The following is a 19394-nucleotide window of genomic DNA, read 5'->3' as shown; positions in this document are numbered from 1 at the left end:
CCCATCCTGGGGTGGATGATAAAGGCAGGAGCTTTTCTTGGCTCTTTGGACCATCCCAGCCAGCATGGTGCAGGTCAGGAAACTGCTCCTCCCAAATAAGCAGCCCCAGGTGTGTCAAGTTCATCTGAATGCCCCTTTTATTGAATGCTGTGATAGTGTAGTGGGAACATGGAACAGGGTTAAGACTGCATAAAACAAAAGCTGGAAGAGCAAGAAGTTTCAAAAAAAAAGGGAGAAAAAAAAGGTTAGACCAGTTAAACCAGCATTGGAGTGGAGATGTATGGGGGGTTTAATGTAGTGTTAAAGGATAAACTTGAGTGTCTCCTGCACGTGCCCCACACCAAGCCAGGCTGTTTGTAAGGTCTTGAGTGGGACATGAAGGGGTCATGTCCCAGCTGAGCCCACGCTGGGCGGGCAGGAGGCACCGGTGGGGTTCGGAGGAGTCCCAAAGGGGGTACTGACCCCGGGGCTCCCACACCATGCAGCTGCATGGGAAGAGCTCCTATGCCAGTTCATAAACATCTTCCTTTTCCTAGTGATGATTACATGTGTGATAGATAGTTCTCTAGGCAACATGTTTCAATGAGAGTCAACTCTGGGGATACACAGCCCAATCTAACAATGAGAAATGCGCTTGCAGTCCAACAGAAGCTCTGCTTCCCTCTCCTCAGGAAAGGAGGTGGTCCTCTCTCCCCTCCACAGCATGTAGGGTCCCACTGGAGTTGCCCTCTGCAGCTATTCTTCATCGGAGGAAGAGCTCTGATCCAGGGGGTACACCATGAACATCACGTCGGGCCGTGACGGGACAGCGGGATGGCCGGGCCGCACGATCTCAAAGCCCAGGAAGCTGAACGTCTTCAGGAGTGGAGCTACCAAAGAGAAGGAGATGTGTTACCACCAGGATAATCCTTTCTACCTCTCCCTTGAGCCATCAATATCAAACTGCGTCGGGCACCCTCTGTGAGTGCATCCACAGCTTCCTGTGCAGACAAGCACAGCCCTCTCCAGCAGGGGGTTTTGTCTCCTCCTGTGCTCATTGCAGCTGCTCCTAAGTGTCAAGGGATTTTAGCTGTGCAGCTGAGCAGCTTTGTCCATGCTTCTCCTGCAATGTTTCTTCTATCTCCTGTGAGAAACAGCAATCATTGGTTGTGTGCCTGCACCAGCTGCACATTCCTGCTTTCCCAGGATGTGGGTGGCCATCCCAGAGGATTTGTCCTGCCCCAGCACCCCTTGAGCACCGAGAGAGGACAGACAGCAGCAAAGAGGAATCTCCTTAGGGACAAGAGAGACATTTGCTGTCTCCACAAGGAGGTGCTGGAGCTCAGTGGAAACTCCAGACAGCTCTGCACAGGTCGGGTGGGACCCCAGGAAAGCCACTTATGGTTACCTGTGGGGATTCAGAGTGGGGCCAGCCCAGACAGATACGGCTCTGTGGCACTGTGCCTGTGTCACTGAAGCAATGGCTGCCCTGTGACCTGTGACACTCACCTTGGTCCCACCCCTATGGCACCCTCAGGCAATCAGCTCCAGGACACTGAGTGATAATACAGAGGAGCTCCTGAAGCTATTTTCTGGCAGCACTGAATTTCAGCTGCATAGACAAGGACACAGGATCTGGACCACTCCAGAACTACAAACAACCCCTGGCATTGGCTGTTCCCTGTCCCCAGCTTCCGCAGGGGCCACCTATGCAACCGGTGCTAGTGGTGACATAACAGCCAGGACTTGATTTGGAAATTATTCTTGGCATGGTAATGAGGGATGATGACATCTTCCTGGGCTCAGCTCAGCTTTACTAAGGCCCTTTGTTTCGGAGAAGCTGGGACAGCTCATGAGGCTGCAGAGTAAAATTAGAATTGGGTTGGAATTACTCAGTAGGATACAGCCTGACTCTGGGGGGATTTACAGTGACACGTTCCCAGCCTGGTACATCCCCCAGCCCCCCAGGCTGTAATCCCTCACCCAGCACGTCTATCTTTAGACCCTAATGCAGCCCCCAAAGCCATAAGTATCTCAAGCTAGGGCCAGGATTACCTGTAAGCCTGGAAAGGACAGAAGTGCCCGGAGATCTTTAAAAAGCTGATGAATTTCAGGGCAACAGGCTCTAAGTGCTTGTTTTCTATCTAATAACTCCTCCCTTTCACCTTCCATGTCACAGCAGCCTCGTGCCAAACAGAGACTTCACTGCTCACCAAAAGAGGGAATATTAACTGACACTGAATGAAAAAATCACCCCAAATCATTCAGGAGCAGCATTTTGCACCAGAGTATTTAATGGCAGTGCAGCAAAGCAGATGAATGGAATCCCATGGAATCCCAGACTGGTTTGGGCTGGAAAGGATCTTAAAGCTCAATGAATTCCACCCCACTGCCATGGGCCAGGACAACTTCCACTGGACTAGGCTGCTCCAAGCCCTATCCAGCAGATCTGCTGGAGAAACCCTTACCCTCCACACAAAACTATTCCTGTAGGAATTATGCACATAACAATCCCTGCACAGGGAGGGTCCCGTGGGTCTTGCCCTGGGATGACCAAGTTTCTTTACAGCCTCAGCAGCACCGTGTGGGATGTCAGCAAACCCGAGCACAGCCCAGCCCTCACCTCGATCTTCTCTGCCTTTTCTGAAGCAGATGAAGACATAGTTGACTTTCATTTTTTCTTCAGCAAATTCCAGCAGTGCTGACAACCTGCCAAGGAGGGAGAAGACAAAAGGACATCAGCTCTGGGAAGTCCTGTCCTGAGGAAGCCTCTGAGCATTATCAAATTATCAACTGTTTGGATGATTTCGGACACAAAGATTGTTTACAGCGCCCTTCCAGTGAACAATGGGTGCTGAAACAATGGGCTTCCTGCCCTGCAGATTCAAGAGCTGTCCTTGCTCCCAGTCAGGATAAGTTCCTGTCCTCACAGCCACAAACACCCTCCCCACCCGTGGTGCTTTGGGACTGAAGCCTTCGTGGTCAGGAAGCGGAATATCGCAGCTGCTCCCAGGCCAGGCTGCATTCCCTGGCAATGCACGTGGGGGCTCTGGGAGTTCTGTGCTTTTTGGGAAGGAAAACAGCCCAGAACCGAGCTCATGGCAGGCAGAAAAGGAGAACAAACCATCCCCAGAGAACACGTGCACAGGCAAAGCCATTTCCTGAGCTGGATGGCACAGCTGCTGCCCCCTGAATCCTCGCTTCCTGCCTTTCCAGCTGGATTATTTCTGCCACCTCCTGATGGAAGCGGTGCTGCAGGAACCCCTCTGGAGCCTCCAGGGTGGCTCACTGATCAACTGCTGTCACTTGGAACCGCTGGCACTGCCAGAGCAGTGACAAACAGGCCTTCACTCCACATCTCAGTAACCAGCTGTCAGTGCAGAGCAGGAGATTAAATTTGCAAGGCTTCTGTTAATATGTTAATGAACTACTTTAATTATGGCTTCTGGCCTCTCCTCGGCTGTTTCACCCAGCTAAAAATAACCTGACAAAATTGCGCTTTAAGTCACAATGACACTGGCAAATAAATCCCCTCCCAGAAGGACCCATTCCAGGGAGAGCCCAGAGATTTACAGGCCAACTGGAGAAACTACACAAACATTTATCTGGACTCAGAGTCAAATGAGACAAGTGTGAGACAGCAACAACACTGCCACTTCCTGAAGGTGCCCAGCCATGGGTTTTTCCTTGATTAGCTCGTGTCACTGAGGGATGAAGCCTACTTGGAGATTTAGGAGGAGCTGAGGAATCCAGCAAAGCCACATCTACACTGCAGCAGAGACCTCTGGCACAGCACTTGGCAGGAAGGAGCTGCTCTGGAAGCTGCATTTACACAAACTTCCCATAGCAGAGCTGTCTGGACAAAACATGACCGGATTCTGCCAAGAGAAAAATCAGAGCTCCTGGCAGAGCCCGGCACCAGCGCTCCAAGAGCAGATCCACCTACTGAGGAGGAGAGCATCAATAGGATGGAGGGGTTTTTAGTTCCCTGAAAGAGAAGAAAATCTGCCAAGATAGGCTTGCCAAGTGGCCAGCAGAAAAATAAAATTAAAAAATAACAAAATATCAGAGCAAATCTTATTGGCTTTCTATACCAAAGTATACAAAGATTCACTCTGCTCATTTATTGCTTGTTTTTCCTTGGGCTTGGGACTCAAAAAATGTAACTCATCTGGAATATCACTGGGGGGAAAATATTCCTTTGGAGGACTCCACAGACCAGGGAGCAGAAATGTGCACAAACCACAATCAGAGCTGCTATTGCACAGCCCATTTTCCCCACACACAGCATGGAATCCCAGGATGGTTTGGTTTGGAAGGGACCTTTAAGCATCTTGTTCCAATTCCTGCCATGGGCAGGGACACTTTCCACTAGACCATGTTGCTCCATGCTCCATTCAGCTTGGCCTGGAACACTTCCAGGGATGAGGTGTCCATGCACAATCACTTATGTAACCCAAGTCCTGCCCTCCAGGAACCATGGCTACACCTCTGGGATCCAGAACTTACCCTTCTTTGCTTCCATCAGCTAATAATCCATCAGGGATTTCCACAAAGAGGCTCTGGTTTGAGAGCACTGCATCCCAGGAGGAGGTCTTCACCTCTGTGACCTTGTACTGGAAGTGGACAATGTGAGGCTTCCCTTCATGCACTGGGACATCTTGGCTAACAGTGATCTTCTCATCCTGGGAAAAATGAAAAATGTAAAGTCCTGAACAGCCAGAAGACAACTGGAGAAAGCAAATGCAAAGGAATAGTCTTAGGGTTTTCCTGAGAAGAGGATTATGCTTTTCCCTTCTCCTTTTGCTGGTTCACAGTTCTCAGCCCTCAGAGTGATTTCTAGCCATGTTTTCTTGTTAAGGAATGTAGTTTTACATATTGACATGATATTAAATTTCTGAGTAGAAGACTCCACTCCCTCTCTGCAGGCTCCAGCCACATCTGGCTTCAGGAACTGCCATTCCAAGAACACAACTGGACCCAACACCAGACACAGAGCTTCTGCTACCACAGCCCAGCCAGGTTGGGTGCCTCCCCCATCCCCAACACAGCCTTTCTGTTCCAGGAGTGACCACAAATTGCTTTCCCAGATTTTATGGTTTGCCTCCTGGTGTAAAGGAGGAAAACACAGAACATAGGGAAATTCCAGAGCAGATCTGAAGCTTGTGAGGAGGTCTTCTCCAGAGACCACAAATGAACATGTCCTTCCCCAGTCCTGCCCCATGAGGATGCAAGCATGCAGATTACTTAGGATCAGCTCAGCAGTTCCTAGAAAACAATTCAGTGGTTAAAGCCCCATTCCTTCAGACAATTCCTGCAGGCACTTGGCTTGCCCAGTAATGATTTCCATGTTTCAGTGCAAAGAGCCCCAGTGAAAGAAGCAGAGCCCTGAGTTAACGCTGTTACTGCAGTGGAGCTGAACTGTCCCCTGTGCTTGGTGACAGCTCGTGTGTCCCTGTGCCTCACATTCACAGGCACCTGGGCAGCTCTGAAGGGCAGACAAAGGAGATACCCAAAGTCATGAGAGCACCTGGAGAGCCACGTGTCCCCCTGTCCTCAGCAGGTGGGTGGGCAGTGGTTCCCTCCTCTGGCTCATTGGGTGAGCGCTGTCCAGCCTCCAGATATTTTATTTTAACAGGGGGATTAATTCAGCAGCTCCTTACAAGCTCCTCAAGCCACTGTCCCAGTGCTTTAATTCCTATTACCTTCTGTCTTAAAATAGCTGCCCCTTGGTTTGACTACTGTATGACAGAGAAGCCTCTGAGGACATTTACACTGGTGACAAAGTCATACCATGTGCAAACTGGGAGCTGCTTGGCCTCTGAAAGCCGAGCAGAGGAAGTTGCCTTTCATTGAAAGCTCACAAAGCTGAGCTGAAAAACAAGTTTACACTTCACCAGAATAAATATCCTGTAGGAAACAAGTTTATTCATTGAGTTTGAAGGAAGTCTGAGTGGCTGAGTGCACCAAGAAACGCACTGAGAGCTGCTCCAGTGAGGTCAAGTTGTGGCTGTGATGGAGCCAGCAGAGAGAGGCAGGGCTGAATACAGAGGCTCTTAAGAAAAATCCAAGGGGTTTATATGTATATCCTCCAGCAGTGACTTTACAGGACCCTTTACAGGTCTTGTTTCAGTGCAGAAAGTGTCTCTGTTCCAGAAAACATCCTTCTCTCCAGAAAAGCTCACAGATCATGCTCTTCCCATGCTCACAAAACTAAAACTGGGTGAGGAAGGTAAGGAAAGCAGGCTGGGATTGACACATGGGAGGTGTGCCTTTGAGTGGGAAGACTGGCACTGCCATTGTGAAGGGAATAGCATTCTGAGCCCTTTGGTTCAGAACTTCCTTGTCACCAGAAATTATGTGCAGTGAGATTGTTCCACTGAACCCCCTGTGACAGCCCAGGAGCCAAAGGCAGCATGACCACAGGGATTAGCAGAACCAGTTCCCCTGGTTCAGTGGGAATTAGGTTTACACAGCCTGGCTGGGCCAGCTGACACTTTATTTCTAGGCATCCAAACAGAGATGCTGGGGAAGAGAAAATCTCTGTGGGCTGCTCCTGTGAAGCAGCAACAACAGCCCAAAATTCTTTGGAAGCTGCTCAAAGCAAAATCCTGTTTACACAACAAGCACTCAGTTTTAGTTCACCCTGGAAAAATCCCCACACAAAATCCCCCTGCCACGTTCCTGTGGACAAAACCCCCTGCCACCAGAGTGGATTTTACCCAGCTGCCCAAACCCTGGCTCCCCAGCCCTGCAGCTCCATTTCAGCAGTGCAAAGGTGCAAGGACTACTTCCACTTGGCTCCAATTCACTGAGCACAAGACTTCCCAGCCCTGCTCTGCTCCTCAGATGTCCCAATGAGGATGGGGGGAGGCCCTGGTGTGTTGGCAGGGTCAGAAGGAAGGATGTTACAATCCACCCTGGCCAAGTGGCTGGAGAAAGCTGTGGAAGCACCCACTGCTGCCATGTGCTACACCTGCAGCCTCCTGCCAGCTCTGCCAGCCAGGGCACATCTCAGCTGTGCAGCACCCACACCAGTCACTGTGGCATTCCCAACTCCAGCAAAGCTCCCTGGATGGAGGGCTGAGCTCAAAGGCTCTTAACACAAAAATTCCAACACTTACAGGGAGCCCCAATTTATGGCAGTGGTGTATCCTAGTGCTGCTGGCAGAGGCAGGTGTGTTCAGAAAGGTCATCCCTTGGACTGGAACAGCTGATACAGCTGGAAAAAGGACTTAAACTTTCAGATCCAGATGCCTTTGCAGGTCATGCTGGTGGCTGCTGGCTGGAAAGCTCAGCTGCTGTAACTACAGCACTGCCAGACTGAGCAGGTGACCGAGGGGACAGACAGAACCCGGCCACCACTCCAAGGTGTGACACACCTCAAATCCTGGGGTCAGTTCTGGGCCTCTCATTCCAGGACAGACATTGAGGGGCTGGAGCACGCCCAGAGAAGGGAACAGAGCTGGGGAAGGGGCTGCAGCACAAATCTGATGAGGAGCAGCTGGGGGGCTCAGCCTGGAGAAAAGAAGGTTCATGGGGGCCCTTCTTGCTCTCTACAGCTCCGTGACAGGAGGGGGCAGCCAGGTGGGAGTTGTGCTCTGCTCCCAGGGAACAAGGGATGGGATGAGAGGAAATCACCTCAACCATTTCCAGGCCAGAGCAGGTTGGGTATTAGGGAAAATGTTTTCACTGAAAGGACTGTCCAGCCCTGGCAGAGGCTGCCCAGAGAAGTGGAGTCACCATCCCTGGAGGGGTTTAAAAGCTCTGTGGATTTGGCACTTGGGGACATGGATTAGTGGTGAACATGGACAGTGCTGATGGAACAGCTGGACTCAATGACCTTAGAGGGTTTTTCCAAGCCAAACCCTTCCATGAAGGGGCTGATTTTCTTACAGATTCTGCTAGCTTTGTCAAGCAATAAATCCAGGAGGAATTCCATCCATATTTCTGGGATGCAGCTATCTGGATGACATCCTCCCTGCCTACACACCACTGCCATAATCTGTGCAAGTTTGGGGCTCTACTGGAATCAAAAACTCCAAAGTCTCCAAATCATGATTCCTTCCACCTTCCTCTTCCATGCTGTGCCCATTTTCTGCCTCTGGGCCTTGCCTGGTGCACACACAAGGCTTGGCAAAGCTGGCTGGCAGGAGTTCAGGCTGCAGGGTCTCATTTCCCACCCAGAGGGGATTCATTACTTCTCCTGAGCCCACCTGAAGCTGGTTTTGTATCTTCCTTCTGTGACAGGAAGCCCATTGTGCTGCTTCTCTGGACTTTGTACCTCCAAACATCTGTGACAATTCACCTTGAGCATGAATCTGATGGGACCTTCTCACTGGAGGCTCAGAGGTTGACATTTTGCAAAGGAAGCAGGTGAGGAAAGTGCTGAAAACTCACCAAAGGAAACTCTGAAAGCAACCACGAGGTCTGTGATTCTCTCAGGAACTCCCAAGGGAGTCTTTGGGAGCTGTAGGCCCAAAAGGGTCTGTATCTTTTCATCAGGTGATGTCTGTGTGTCACCCACGGGTTAATTAACAATCAGGTCTAACACCTATGACAACACCCCGGGCTCAACAGCCAAATCTGCAGGGTCAGCATAAATTCAGTCTGCCTCATCTAAAAGGAAAAGCAGCCCTTGTCCCAGAAAGGAGACAGATCTGAGCCAAGGCACACAGATCACTCTACAGGAAGGATCAGGTCTCCTCATTCGAAAGGAGAGGTCCCATGGAATGAAGAGGAACACAAAATGAGGCAGCTGCAAGCCTGCAGACACAAACCCTTGCTGATCTTGCCCTGCCTGTGCTCATGTTCTAGAAACAGCCCTGTCTGGGAGCTGCCTCTCCCACCTGCACCTCGGTTCAGGCAGCTCCCAGGCCCTGAGAGCTTCACCTTCCAGACCAGGGTGCAGGAAGGAGCTTATCAACCCCTCCCTTGCTGCATTTCACCTTTCTGCTTCTCACTTCCTTTCTCTGCCAGGCATTTCAGAAGCCCTTTCATGTTTTGATAATGCAGGCTCCACGTACAATAGCTGCAGCAGGCCCCTGGGGACAGGCTAGTGAATGATCTGCTGCACAATGGTCTCTCATTTCTTAATAAACAGGTGATATTTAAGCAGCAGAGACCTGTCTGCAGCTCAGTCCCTGAAAAATTACCTGTTCTCCCAATTATTATCTCAGAGTTCTTTGCATTTATTCCCACCAGACTGTGAAAGGAACTGAACAGAGCTGTAACACAGGTACAGGTGAATGTTTAGATGTGAAATGTATCTCACCTTATATATCAGAGCTGAAAGAGAAGGATCCCTGCCACCCCCTCGCCCACCGGGGATCTTCGACAGTGGGTGAGGGGCATCAGGAGCACCACAGAGGCCCTGGAACGATGTGCCTGCAGCACTGCAGCTGGGGACAGTTACTCAAAGGTAAAATACTACTGCAAGAAAAAGAGAGAGAACACCCTGTTACATTAGCAGGGATCATGTTTTGGAGGCTCCAGCTTCTCAAACCCCTACATCATTTGTATCCTTGCTCCTCCACAGCACCCAGATGTCAACACAGAAAGCACCCACTGCCCCAGTGGCACCAGAGCCCAGGGTATTTTGTTGGGAATGGAGGAGGGGCTAGAGCCAGGAACCCAGAGAGTGCTGAGCAACCTCATGCTAATAAGGGAGGCCTGGAAGGCTGCCAGGAGCAGATGGCTGGGAACACATGACCAGATGAGCACACATTTTCTAGAGGCAAATATCTACAAATAGATCAACAGGGCCTAGGAGGAGAAGGTTTAAGTTTCACATTTTCAAACCCAGGAGAAATGAAAGGGTTGGTTCTTCAATACCCTCCACAATGTCCATGGCAGTATTTTCACACACACATGAAGCACCATGAAAGCTTCCTCCACCCCACCCTAAAAATTACTAGTTCACCCCAGGAACTACTCTGAACAGCAAGAAAACACATTTCCTTTGCAGTTTCCAAGTTAGCTTGGAAGTTCTACACACGGTCCTCCAGAATTGCTTTGGACACAGCCTTTAATACCTGCTCTGATTTTTAGGAAGCTCATCAAAGCAAATTATTTTACTTCTGAAGCCTTGGTTCCCCTCCAGCACCACAAAAGCTCTGTGCTGAGGCCCAGCAATGTTCCTTTAGCACAGCCTGCAAAAGTCATGCAGGGAAAACAGTCCTTCTCCAGTGCTCCCATTCTGAAACACACCAACACAAAGCTATGGAAGCACCACCAAAACAACACAGGGAGGGGGGGTTTGTGAGCACAGAGCCAGGAATGAGGCTGAAGGGGATAAATTCTGCAGCTGTTCTGACAGCCACTGTCTGCCCTGAAACTTCTCACTTGAAGGGCTCCCAATGCAGTGTTTTTCCACTCTAATCCCTGTCCACGAGGCAGACAGGCTGAAGTATCCAAACAGAGCTGCACTGTCAGAACCACCTCAGATGCCTAGAAACAGGGAATCTGACTGGTATGGGCTGGGAAGGACCTTAAAGCCCACCCAGTTCCACCCCCTGCCACAGGCAGGGACACCTTCCACTAGACCTGGATGCTCCAAGCCCCATCCAACCTGGCCTTGTAACTTGCCTGTGCCAGCTGCAAACAAACTACTACAAGTTGGCATTTCTGAGTGCCAAAGACAACTCACAAATGCACAAGGCAGAATTCACCACGGATCTCTGCTTATCACCAACCATCAAAGCCATCTTTCTACAGGAAACACGAATATTCTTCCTCCACATATTCCCTCCCCCAGGTTTGCTAGAGGGGGGCACTGGGCCAGCATTCCCATGAGCTAGAGCAGGCACCTCTTGGAGAAAAAGCAGTTTAAACACACCAGGAGATGTCTGGGAGCAAAGCAGGGTGTTCTGTGCTCCCTGGTGTGCCTGGGGCTATCAATGGGCCAGTGTGTGCTCAGTAGTAGAGGATGTGAGAGGATGACAAAGCACTTTGTGCCGTCCCCACCCCCGAAAGCTGTTGGCAGCTTTGTTATTCCCTTCCCTCCTCCCTCTACCCTCCAGCCAACAATGATAGCTCTTTCCAACTTGCGGCCAAGGCATCGAGAAACTGGATAATGAAGTGGAGTTGTGGGAAAAAAAAAAAATTAAGACAGAGAGGCAGCCAAAGACACTTCCCGGTTTCACTTCCTCTGGCACACGCAGAAGTCAAAACACCAGCCCCCTTCAGCTGCTGCTGCCTGCACATCCCTGGCCCAAACCTGCACACCTCCACTATCCTCCCCCAAAATCAGGGTCCCTGCACACCACCACTACCCCCACCAAGGACTGGGGTTCTGAGAGCAGCACCCTCAGGGAAGAGAGTGCGTGTGGGGCACAGATTAAAAGGGCTTTTGCTTTCTCCAGCTGTGCTTCAGTTCACTGGGAGGAAATTCATGCAAACACCCAACAACATCTGATCCCTTCATCCATCCTTGCACAAACGGCAACTCTCCCTGAGGTCTGTTTGTGGCTTAAAAGTTGGGCTTGTGCTCCCTTCTGACGTCTGTCCTCCTTGGAGAAGCTTCTTTTCTGCAGCTTGGTAGAAATTAAGATGAATTTAGATCACCAAGGCCTTTCCGTGCAGGAACTCCTCAGTACAAGCTGCTCGTCTGTGCCCTGCCCTGCCCGAAAGGGGGGCTGGAAGTCGATGTTAAGCTCTCATCCCGCGGGTGTAATTTTAACTCACTAAGCTCCCGGCGATCCCAAGCCCGTGCCCTGTCCCTGGGAAGTGCAAAGGGCAGCTCAACAACTTCAGAACCCCATCATCACTGCTCCTAGGCAGCCCTGGCACACAGAGCCAGGCTGAGAGCACCACCAGCACATCAGGGGCTGAAATCGACACATTTCCTTGTGTTTTGGGGGTTTTACTTGTTCTGAACACTTAGACCAGATGGAAGGATCTAGAGAGCTCTCCTGACGATAGAGAAATGACTGTTTTGTTTGCTTTCCTTTCTGCCCCTTCCTAAAACAGGCGCTGGAGATGCAGCTGCACCCGAATAATAATAATAACGCTAATAACAACAATAATAGGAACAATTATTATTATTTTGCTGGACACATATCCAGGAGCCCGATTTGAGGACTAAATTGTAAATAACCATCTGATGAACACAGCACAGCTCAAGCAACTCCCACACAGGCAACGGGCAAGAACCGAGGCTGCCCCATACGCATCCTCTGGGCTCTTATCGGCGACAGAGGCGCAGGAAATGACACCCTGGGGACTCCAAACAAGGAACACACACACAAGATAAATCGGTCAGCTGAGGAAAACACACCGATCCTGCAAGTTCGTGCCTGTTGACACCCAACCTGCCTGGAAAAGCACCTTTCTCCAGGCAGAGAGAGGTGCGGGGGGCGCGGGGAGGGAGCGCTCGGACCCCGCCGCGGCCAGGGCTGCTCAGCGAGGAGTGCTCAGGCCCTGGCGAGCCCAGACCCACCCCCGGGGGGTTCCTCCAGGGGGAAGCAACGCCTCGATGGGGATTTTAAACGGGGAAAGGCGGAGCGGCCTCCCCACGTCCCGCGGCCTCCCCGCCGCCTCAGCGCCCGCTCGCGCCCCAGGCCCGCCCGCCGCCGCCGCGCTGAGGAGCGAGGGAGGGCGGGGAGCGCGCTGCACACCTGTCCTGGGTGTTTATCATCGTGCGCTCGCTCCGGTGCGGCTGCGGTGGCTGTCGGCGCTGCTGGCGCTGGTGCCCGGCTGTGACCCGGCTGTCCCCTCCTGCTCTGCTCTGCTCCGCTCGGCGCCGCGCTCCGACTGACCCCGCGGGCCCGCGCGCCGACACGCCCCCCGCGCCGCGCGCCCCCGGCCCCGCCCCCGGCCCCGCCCCGCGGCGCGCGGGCAGCCTGGGAACTGCCGCCCCAAACAAAGGCGCGCGCCCGGCCGCGCCCCCGCCTCGCACCGCCCCGCGCCCGTGACGTCGCCGCTCCGCGCGGGCGCGCGCGCGCCTGCTGCGTCCCTGAAGGGGCTGAGGGGGGGCGCGCCCGAGAACCCCGGCGCTGCCCTCCTGGTCATCCACAGGGCTCCGGCTCTGCCCAGGCTCCTCCTGGTCATCCACAGGGCCCCGGCTCTGCCCTCCTGGTCATCCACAGGGCTCCGGCTCTGCCCAGGCTCCTCCTGGTCATCCACAGGGCCCCGGATCTGCCCTCCGGCTCCTCCTGGTCACCCACAGGGCGCCGGCTCTGCCCTCAGGCTCCTCCTGGTCATCCACAGGGCCCTGGCTCTGCTCTCAGGCTCCCGGATCTCCTCATGGTCTGGTTCTCCCCAGGGCTCTGGTTCTCCCCTCAGGCTCCCAGCTCTCCTCGTGGTCTGGTTTTCCCCAGGGTCCCAGTTCTCCCCTCAGGCTCCTGGGGAGACCAGCACACTCCTCGTGTGCTGGTTCTCCCCAGGGTCTCAGTTCTTCCCTCGGGCTCCAGGCTCTCCTCATGGTCTGCTTCTCCCCAGGGTCCCAGTTTTCCCCTCAGCTCCCCGCTCTCTTCAGGCTCCCATTTATCTCCTGGGTCCCAGTTCTCCCCATGGGTTCCCAGTCCTCCCCTCAGGCTCCCTGTTCTTCTGGGGCTCCTGGTTCTTCCCCAACACCCCTGTGGGGCAGGTCTCAGGGAGTGACAAGGCCCAGGCAGGAACAGGGGCAGAGGTGGTGGGAGGAGAGGTTGGGGAACAGGGCTGAGGAATGGGTAGTGGAACCACGTAGAAGAAGCCACTGGTGGGGAGGGCCTGGCACCCAGGTTGCCCAGAGAAGCTGTAGCTGCCCCATCTGTTGAAGAATCCAAGGCCAGGTTGGGCAGGGCTTGGAGCAACCTGGGATAGTGGAAGGTGTCCCTGCCCATGCAGAGGGGTTCTAACTAGATTTAAGGGATTTAAGGTCCCTTCCAACCCAACCTGTCTCGGTCTCTCTGCGAGCCTCTCAGGAACCCTGGGCCAGTCTCGAGTCGGCAGACACCGGGGAGGGCAGCCCCGACACGGCCGACAGCGGGGAGACACTCTCTGTGCCCCGAGGGTACCGAGGGCACCTGGGCTGGCCGCCTTTGCAGCAGGAGAGACACCAGAGACATCGGTAGAAGATAAAGGGCCGACTCTTAGCAGGGGTTAGTCCATGGTTTTATTCAGATCCCAAAGGAGCTCCTGCGCCTCAGGGGGCCTCCTGCCGAGCGCGCCCCGGGAGATCTCCGAAGGTCACATTTCAAGGGAGGAGGAAACCAAAAGTAGATAACATTTTACCAACCAATAGGTATCTCTGAGGGATGGGAACTGGGGGATGGACATATAGGGCAGCGTATGGGACTAGGCCTGGGGGGCTGACCCCTGGCCTCTGGCAAATCACTCGACAACTTGGACCGAAACTTCTGGATGGGGGGGATGGGATGCTGAGTGATGGACAGAGAGCCAGGGTGGGGGTTTAGGGATGATCTCATCCCAGGAGAGGGATAACACAGATAAAGGGAGGGGAGTACAGTCTGGGATAAACCATTTGGGAAAAATATAGGAATACAAAACAAAACTATTTCAAAGTATTACAAAATATAAAACGCACTACAACACCAACCCATCTCCTGACGTGATGATTCTAAATCCTGCTTAAAAGTATGTTGCTGGTGCATAAAATGTGGCCTGGAACACAACAGCTAAGCAGGAGCCAGCCATAATCCAGGTAATAGGAGCCAGTGTAAAGATTGAACACATGGAAAACAGAATGTGGAGCTGCCTGTGACAGGATTCTGCAGGGGCTTTTGGTGAGCAATGTATCCATGAGAGAAAAGCAGTCACACAGCCAAAGATGAGGCTCCTGGAGAACCAGGCAGATGGAAGAACTTGTGGGCTTCAGTCCTGCAAGAGAACTTGGTGGGTGCTGAGCCTTTTCATGGGGTCAGGGACTGAGCAGCCCTCTGGAAGAGAAGCTCTGGAGTCCCTGTGGCTGCCAGCCCAGCCCCCAGGGTTGGAGTCCTGCAGAGTCCCACACCTGGGCACGGCAGAGGCAGCTCCTGAGTGACACATGCAGCTCTGCTACCCATTCCTCAGCCCTGTTCCCCAACCTCTCCTCCCACCTCTGCCCCTGTTCCTGCCTGGGCCTTGTCACTCCCTGAGACCTGCCCCACAGGGGTGTTGGGGGAGAACCGGGAGCCCCAGAAGAACAGGGAGCCTGAGGGGAGGACTGGGAACCCATGGGGAGAACTGGGACCCAGGAGATAAACGGGAGCCTGAAGAGAGCAGGGAGCTGAGGGGAAAACTGGGACCCTGGGGAGAAGCAGACCATGAGGAGAGCCTGAGGTGCCGTGCCCCAGTGGGCTCAGGGGCTCTGGGTTCTGACAAGCATCCCTGGGCTGGTGCTTCCCGCTTCCCAGTGCAGCAGCACTGCCCCTTGCTTGGCAGGAAAGGACCAGATGTTCTGCAGAAAGCTGGACATCAGCCAGGGCCCAAGTTCAAACAGAGCCCATTAAATGGCCTTTTCCCCCTTCCTTCGCATTTCCAGCCCTGCTTGAAGCCCTGATTCTATTTATAATGCCCAGGAAAAGCGAACTGAGACTTTCCCACAGTGCTGGCTTCTCAGGCGATTGTTGTTTGGGAAGCTGGAATGTACATAGTATTATTTTTGCATCTCCCTGGGAAGGGTTTTTATTTTTTATTGCGTGTCACTCCGTGTCCCCATCTGTGCTGAGGAGGAGAGTGTGTGAAGCACAAGGTGTCTGGTGCTGCTCACAGCTCTCCAATGCTCTGACACTGCTGGTTGAGGGCTTTGTGCCCATGAGCCCACCCAGGGAGGGTGCTGGGTGCACTGAGAGGTGTCCTGAGAAGCCATGAGGATGGAGGCCAAAGAGGGGCATTGCCCTCAAGAAATAGCCCCTCTTTGTTTCAGTGCCAAACCCTGGGAGCACCCATCATGTCACTGGCTCCGTGCCTTAGTGTCCCCTGAGTGCGGGGGGGAGAACACCAAGACCCCTGTTGGGAGCAATGGGCTCATCATTCCTGCTCTGCCTGGGGTTTGGCATCCACACATGCCCTTGTGCCACAGATTTGGGGTGGCAGAGCTGCCACATGAGGCTGGGCCTGACAGCCAGGCTGTGGGGTCACTGTTTGTGTGGTGCTGGTGCCAGCAGAGGCCAGCAGGTTCTTTATTTGCCATTCTTGGCCATGTGAGGCTGTTCCTGCATGGAGCTGCTGTGGGATATTCTGGGCTGCCCCTGAACTCCCGTGCCCCTGGGCAGGCAGGTATTTCACAGAGCCAAACCACCTTGCTTGGACTCAGGTCCTGCCTGTGCTGTCCCTTGTCACTGTCACCTGGCCACGCTGCCCACAGTGCTCCTGGCTCTCTCTTCCCCTGCCCTGCAAGGTCCTGCACCGCTCCATTCCCTCTGTGCCTCATGGCCTTCCTGCCCTCCCCCGGTTTTATCACCCTGCCCAGGATTTTGACAGTAAGAAAAGCTGTTGCACCGTATTTTTGGACAGTTTCTTTTTGCCACAGCCAGTCTGATGAAGGACAGACACCTCCAAATAGCTTTACTCTGTCACACTGGCTTCTGGGGTTGACTGTCCCAAATTCTAGATGGAAAACAGATGCAATCTGCAATCTTTCTGTTTTAGAAGCTTGCAAACACTAATTGAGCATCTCCTTAATTATTGTGATTAAATGTGGACTGTATAGCTCCTAAAAATACTTCCCATGTGGACAAACTGTGGAAAGAAGTGATCAGTGATTCCCCAGCTAGGGGAATGGAGACTCAGAGCCCCTCTGTGCCTGGAGCTGGTGACACTCGTGGGCTGGGGCTGGGCCGGTGGCTGTAGCCTCTCAGAGCTGCTGCCACCAGGACAGAGGCTTCTAGAAGGGAGAGAGGCAAGGCCAAGGTGAGATCACTCAGCCACAGCCTGCTGGAGCACAGGGCTGACAGCAGAGACACTGCCCAGATCTTCAGGGCCATGGAGGCAAGGGGGGCCTCCTGCAGGACAGGCTGTGCCTCTGACATTTGCTCCAGGCTCTTCCTTGGCCCTGCCCTGGCCCTGCCTGGTGTGAGAGTGAGTTCAGCAGCCCAGTGGCTCCGCGGCCATGCAGTCACAGTGGCTCTTGTGGCCATTCAGATAAGGGAGAGAGAGCTGCTGCAGAGGGGAAGCACTGGGATGTTTGCAGCCTTGCCCTGTGTGTGTTCCCCAGGCAGTACTGCTCTGCCTCCCTGCAGCAGAGCACAGGCAGCATTGGGGTGTAAAATGGGCATCACATCACACAGACAGCTCCTCAGTACCTGCAGGAGTGCTGCACAGCTGGCTCTGCTTAAAAGTGTTGCCTAATGGAAAACACTTCCACAGGTTTCCAGATAAAGAGGGAAAAGGGTTGGTAGATTTTAGTGTAATTAATACCCTGTAGTTATTTAAAAACATTGTTAGAAATGTGTCATTCAGAACTTTTTAGGGCTGGACATGTACCTGGGGATGTAATTAAGTTTTCAACAGTGCCTTTTCATCCCCCTTCTATGACTGATCCTCCTTTTAATGTGAGGATCTTGTTTTCCTAAGGAAAAAAATAAAAATGAACCCTGCCAGAGAATTTTGTTTTCATACCTCAGTCCCAGCCCTTCTGCCAGCTCGGCCTTCCTGTGCTGACATGTCCATGTCTGTTACAACCAAAACAGCACCAGGAGCATTCCTGGGATTTTGGTTCCCTGTGTTTTGAGGTGAGTTGTGCATAAATTCCCTAAAGCTGGACCATCAGTGCATCTGGAATTGTCTTGAGAGCCCATCTGTAAATCTGCAAGGTGGGTTTTAATTGTTTGAACAGTCAAATTGGTTGGTGTCCCTCACCTGTGTCTTCGATCTGCTTCACATCTGTAACAACAAATGAGGTTCCTTCCAAACTGTGCTGATCATTTTCTGCTCTCCCTTTATTATTTCCAGCAGGATGACTTGATTTCCTGGCAGACCTGCCTGGAGCTGAGGGTCAGATTTAAGGCATGTTGCTGACATCAGTGGCTTTCTTTTTTAATGAGCTTTGTCAGGATTCGTTCTTTAGCCATTAAGTGGTGCCAGCGTGGAGTTCATGCATGAGCTGAGCTGAAACCTGCTTGGTGTGAATTAGTGATGAGGGAAAAGGAGGTCAGGGAACTTCTTTCAGGGAATGGTGATAACTGGTGTGTCCAAGGCCTAGAACCAGGGAATGGGCAGAAGAAAACTTAGAAATTGTGAGAAGGGATGAATTCCTAGTGCTGTGCTCTGAGGAGGCCTTGTCCCTCCTCAAGCCCGTGGGATGTGCATCAGCACCAAGCAAAGGTGTTCCTGTGCAGCCTGAATTTGGGTGGCATTGGGGTGGGCTGGATGGTGTCAGGGGGAGGGGCTGGTGATCTGACATGATGGCCCATCATGAGAGGGGTCTGTCACAAACTTGTGTCATTGATGAGCCCAGAAGGATGCTGTGGGCCAGTGTCAATGCCTTTGGAAAGGGCTCTGCTAGTATGATGGGATGGCCATGGGGAAGACATGCCAGAGCAAGTCCCTGACTGTCCCTCCAAGCAGTGAGTGTTGGAATGTGTTGCCCTGAAGAGGCAGAGGGGTTTTACTGTCAAACACTGAAAAACAAGGCAGTTCCTCCACCTGTGGTGATCTGGGGATGGGGTGTGATGGAGACAGTGATCCATGGAGTGCAGAGGCTCCAGCCAGCCAGGAACGTGTGCTTGGGAGGCTCAGGCACGCAGCTCCCGGCTCTGGACTGCGTCAGCCGAGCTGGCAGTGAGGAATATCTGTGGCAGCTGGGGTTTGCTCCAGAGGTCACTTCTTCCTTGGCCAAAATAAATACTTCTGTGATTCCCTGTCCCTGTTTCCACTGCCTGTAGCTTCTCTGCATCATCCCTGCTGCTCTGTGCCCAAAGCTCTTTTCCTTGGTTGTTTGTGGAGTATGACATACTCCAGGATACTCAGTGCAAGGTCTGCTGGGTGGCACAAAGAGACAAAAAAGGGATAAAATCAAGGACAACTTGATAAAAAGGAGCATACAGGAAAGCCCTGGGGTAGTGGGGAGGTGCCTTGCTGCTAGCATTTGCACATCTGAATCCAGCCAGGGCTTTGTATTGATTCCTTTAAAAGCTCATTCAATTATTTTTACAATGAGCTCATCTTTCCTGGCACATCCTTGCTCCCTGTGCATTCCATACTGGCATGGCAGGGGTTGTTCACCTCTCTGTAGTCATCCACATATAAGCTGGGAACAGCAGCTCTGCTGCTTGTCCCTGGAGAAGAAGAGGTCTTGTCTTGGCTGCTTGTAGGCACTGTGTGAAGGTGGGATGGATGGAGCTGGAGGTGTTTCTGATGGAACTGCCTGAACTTAGCCAAAACAGGGCCTGTGTGCTGCCTCTGAGCAGTGGGACTTGCCCAAAAGCTGGTTTTTTGTGGTCAATACTTTAGGAAACGTTCCCATGAACAGAGGTGGAGTTGGGGAACAGACT

At 52.7% G+C, this 19394-nt stretch overlaps 1 protein-coding gene across 1 annotated transcript; it reads right to left on the bottom strand.

Annotated features, from left to right (window-relative positions):
- Positions 1 to 119: 119 nt before the first annotated feature.
- OAZ2 (ornithine decarboxylase antizyme 2) lies at positions 120 to 12748 on the bottom strand. Its single transcript, XM_036389846.2, is given in 6 exon segments — positions 120 to 869; positions 2603 to 2688; positions 4489 to 4664; positions 9254 to 9334; positions 9336 to 9411; positions 12597 to 12748. Coding segments are annotated over 6 exon segments (573 nt in total). The 5' UTR covers positions 12617 to 12748; the 3' UTR covers positions 120 to 735.
- Between the last annotated feature and the right edge of the window lie 6646 nt (positions 12749 to 19394).

The sequence above is a fragment of the Molothrus ater genome, chromosome 13, assembly GCF_012460135.2.
Source record: "Molothrus ater isolate BHLD 08-10-18 breed brown headed cowbird chromosome 13, BPBGC_Mater_1.1, whole genome shotgun sequence".
NCBI classification, from domain to species: Eukaryota; Metazoa; Chordata; class Aves; order Passeriformes; family Icteridae; genus Molothrus; species Molothrus ater.
Note: the sequence above shows the minus strand (reverse complement) of the source record. Positions and strands in the feature narration are given on the sequence as shown.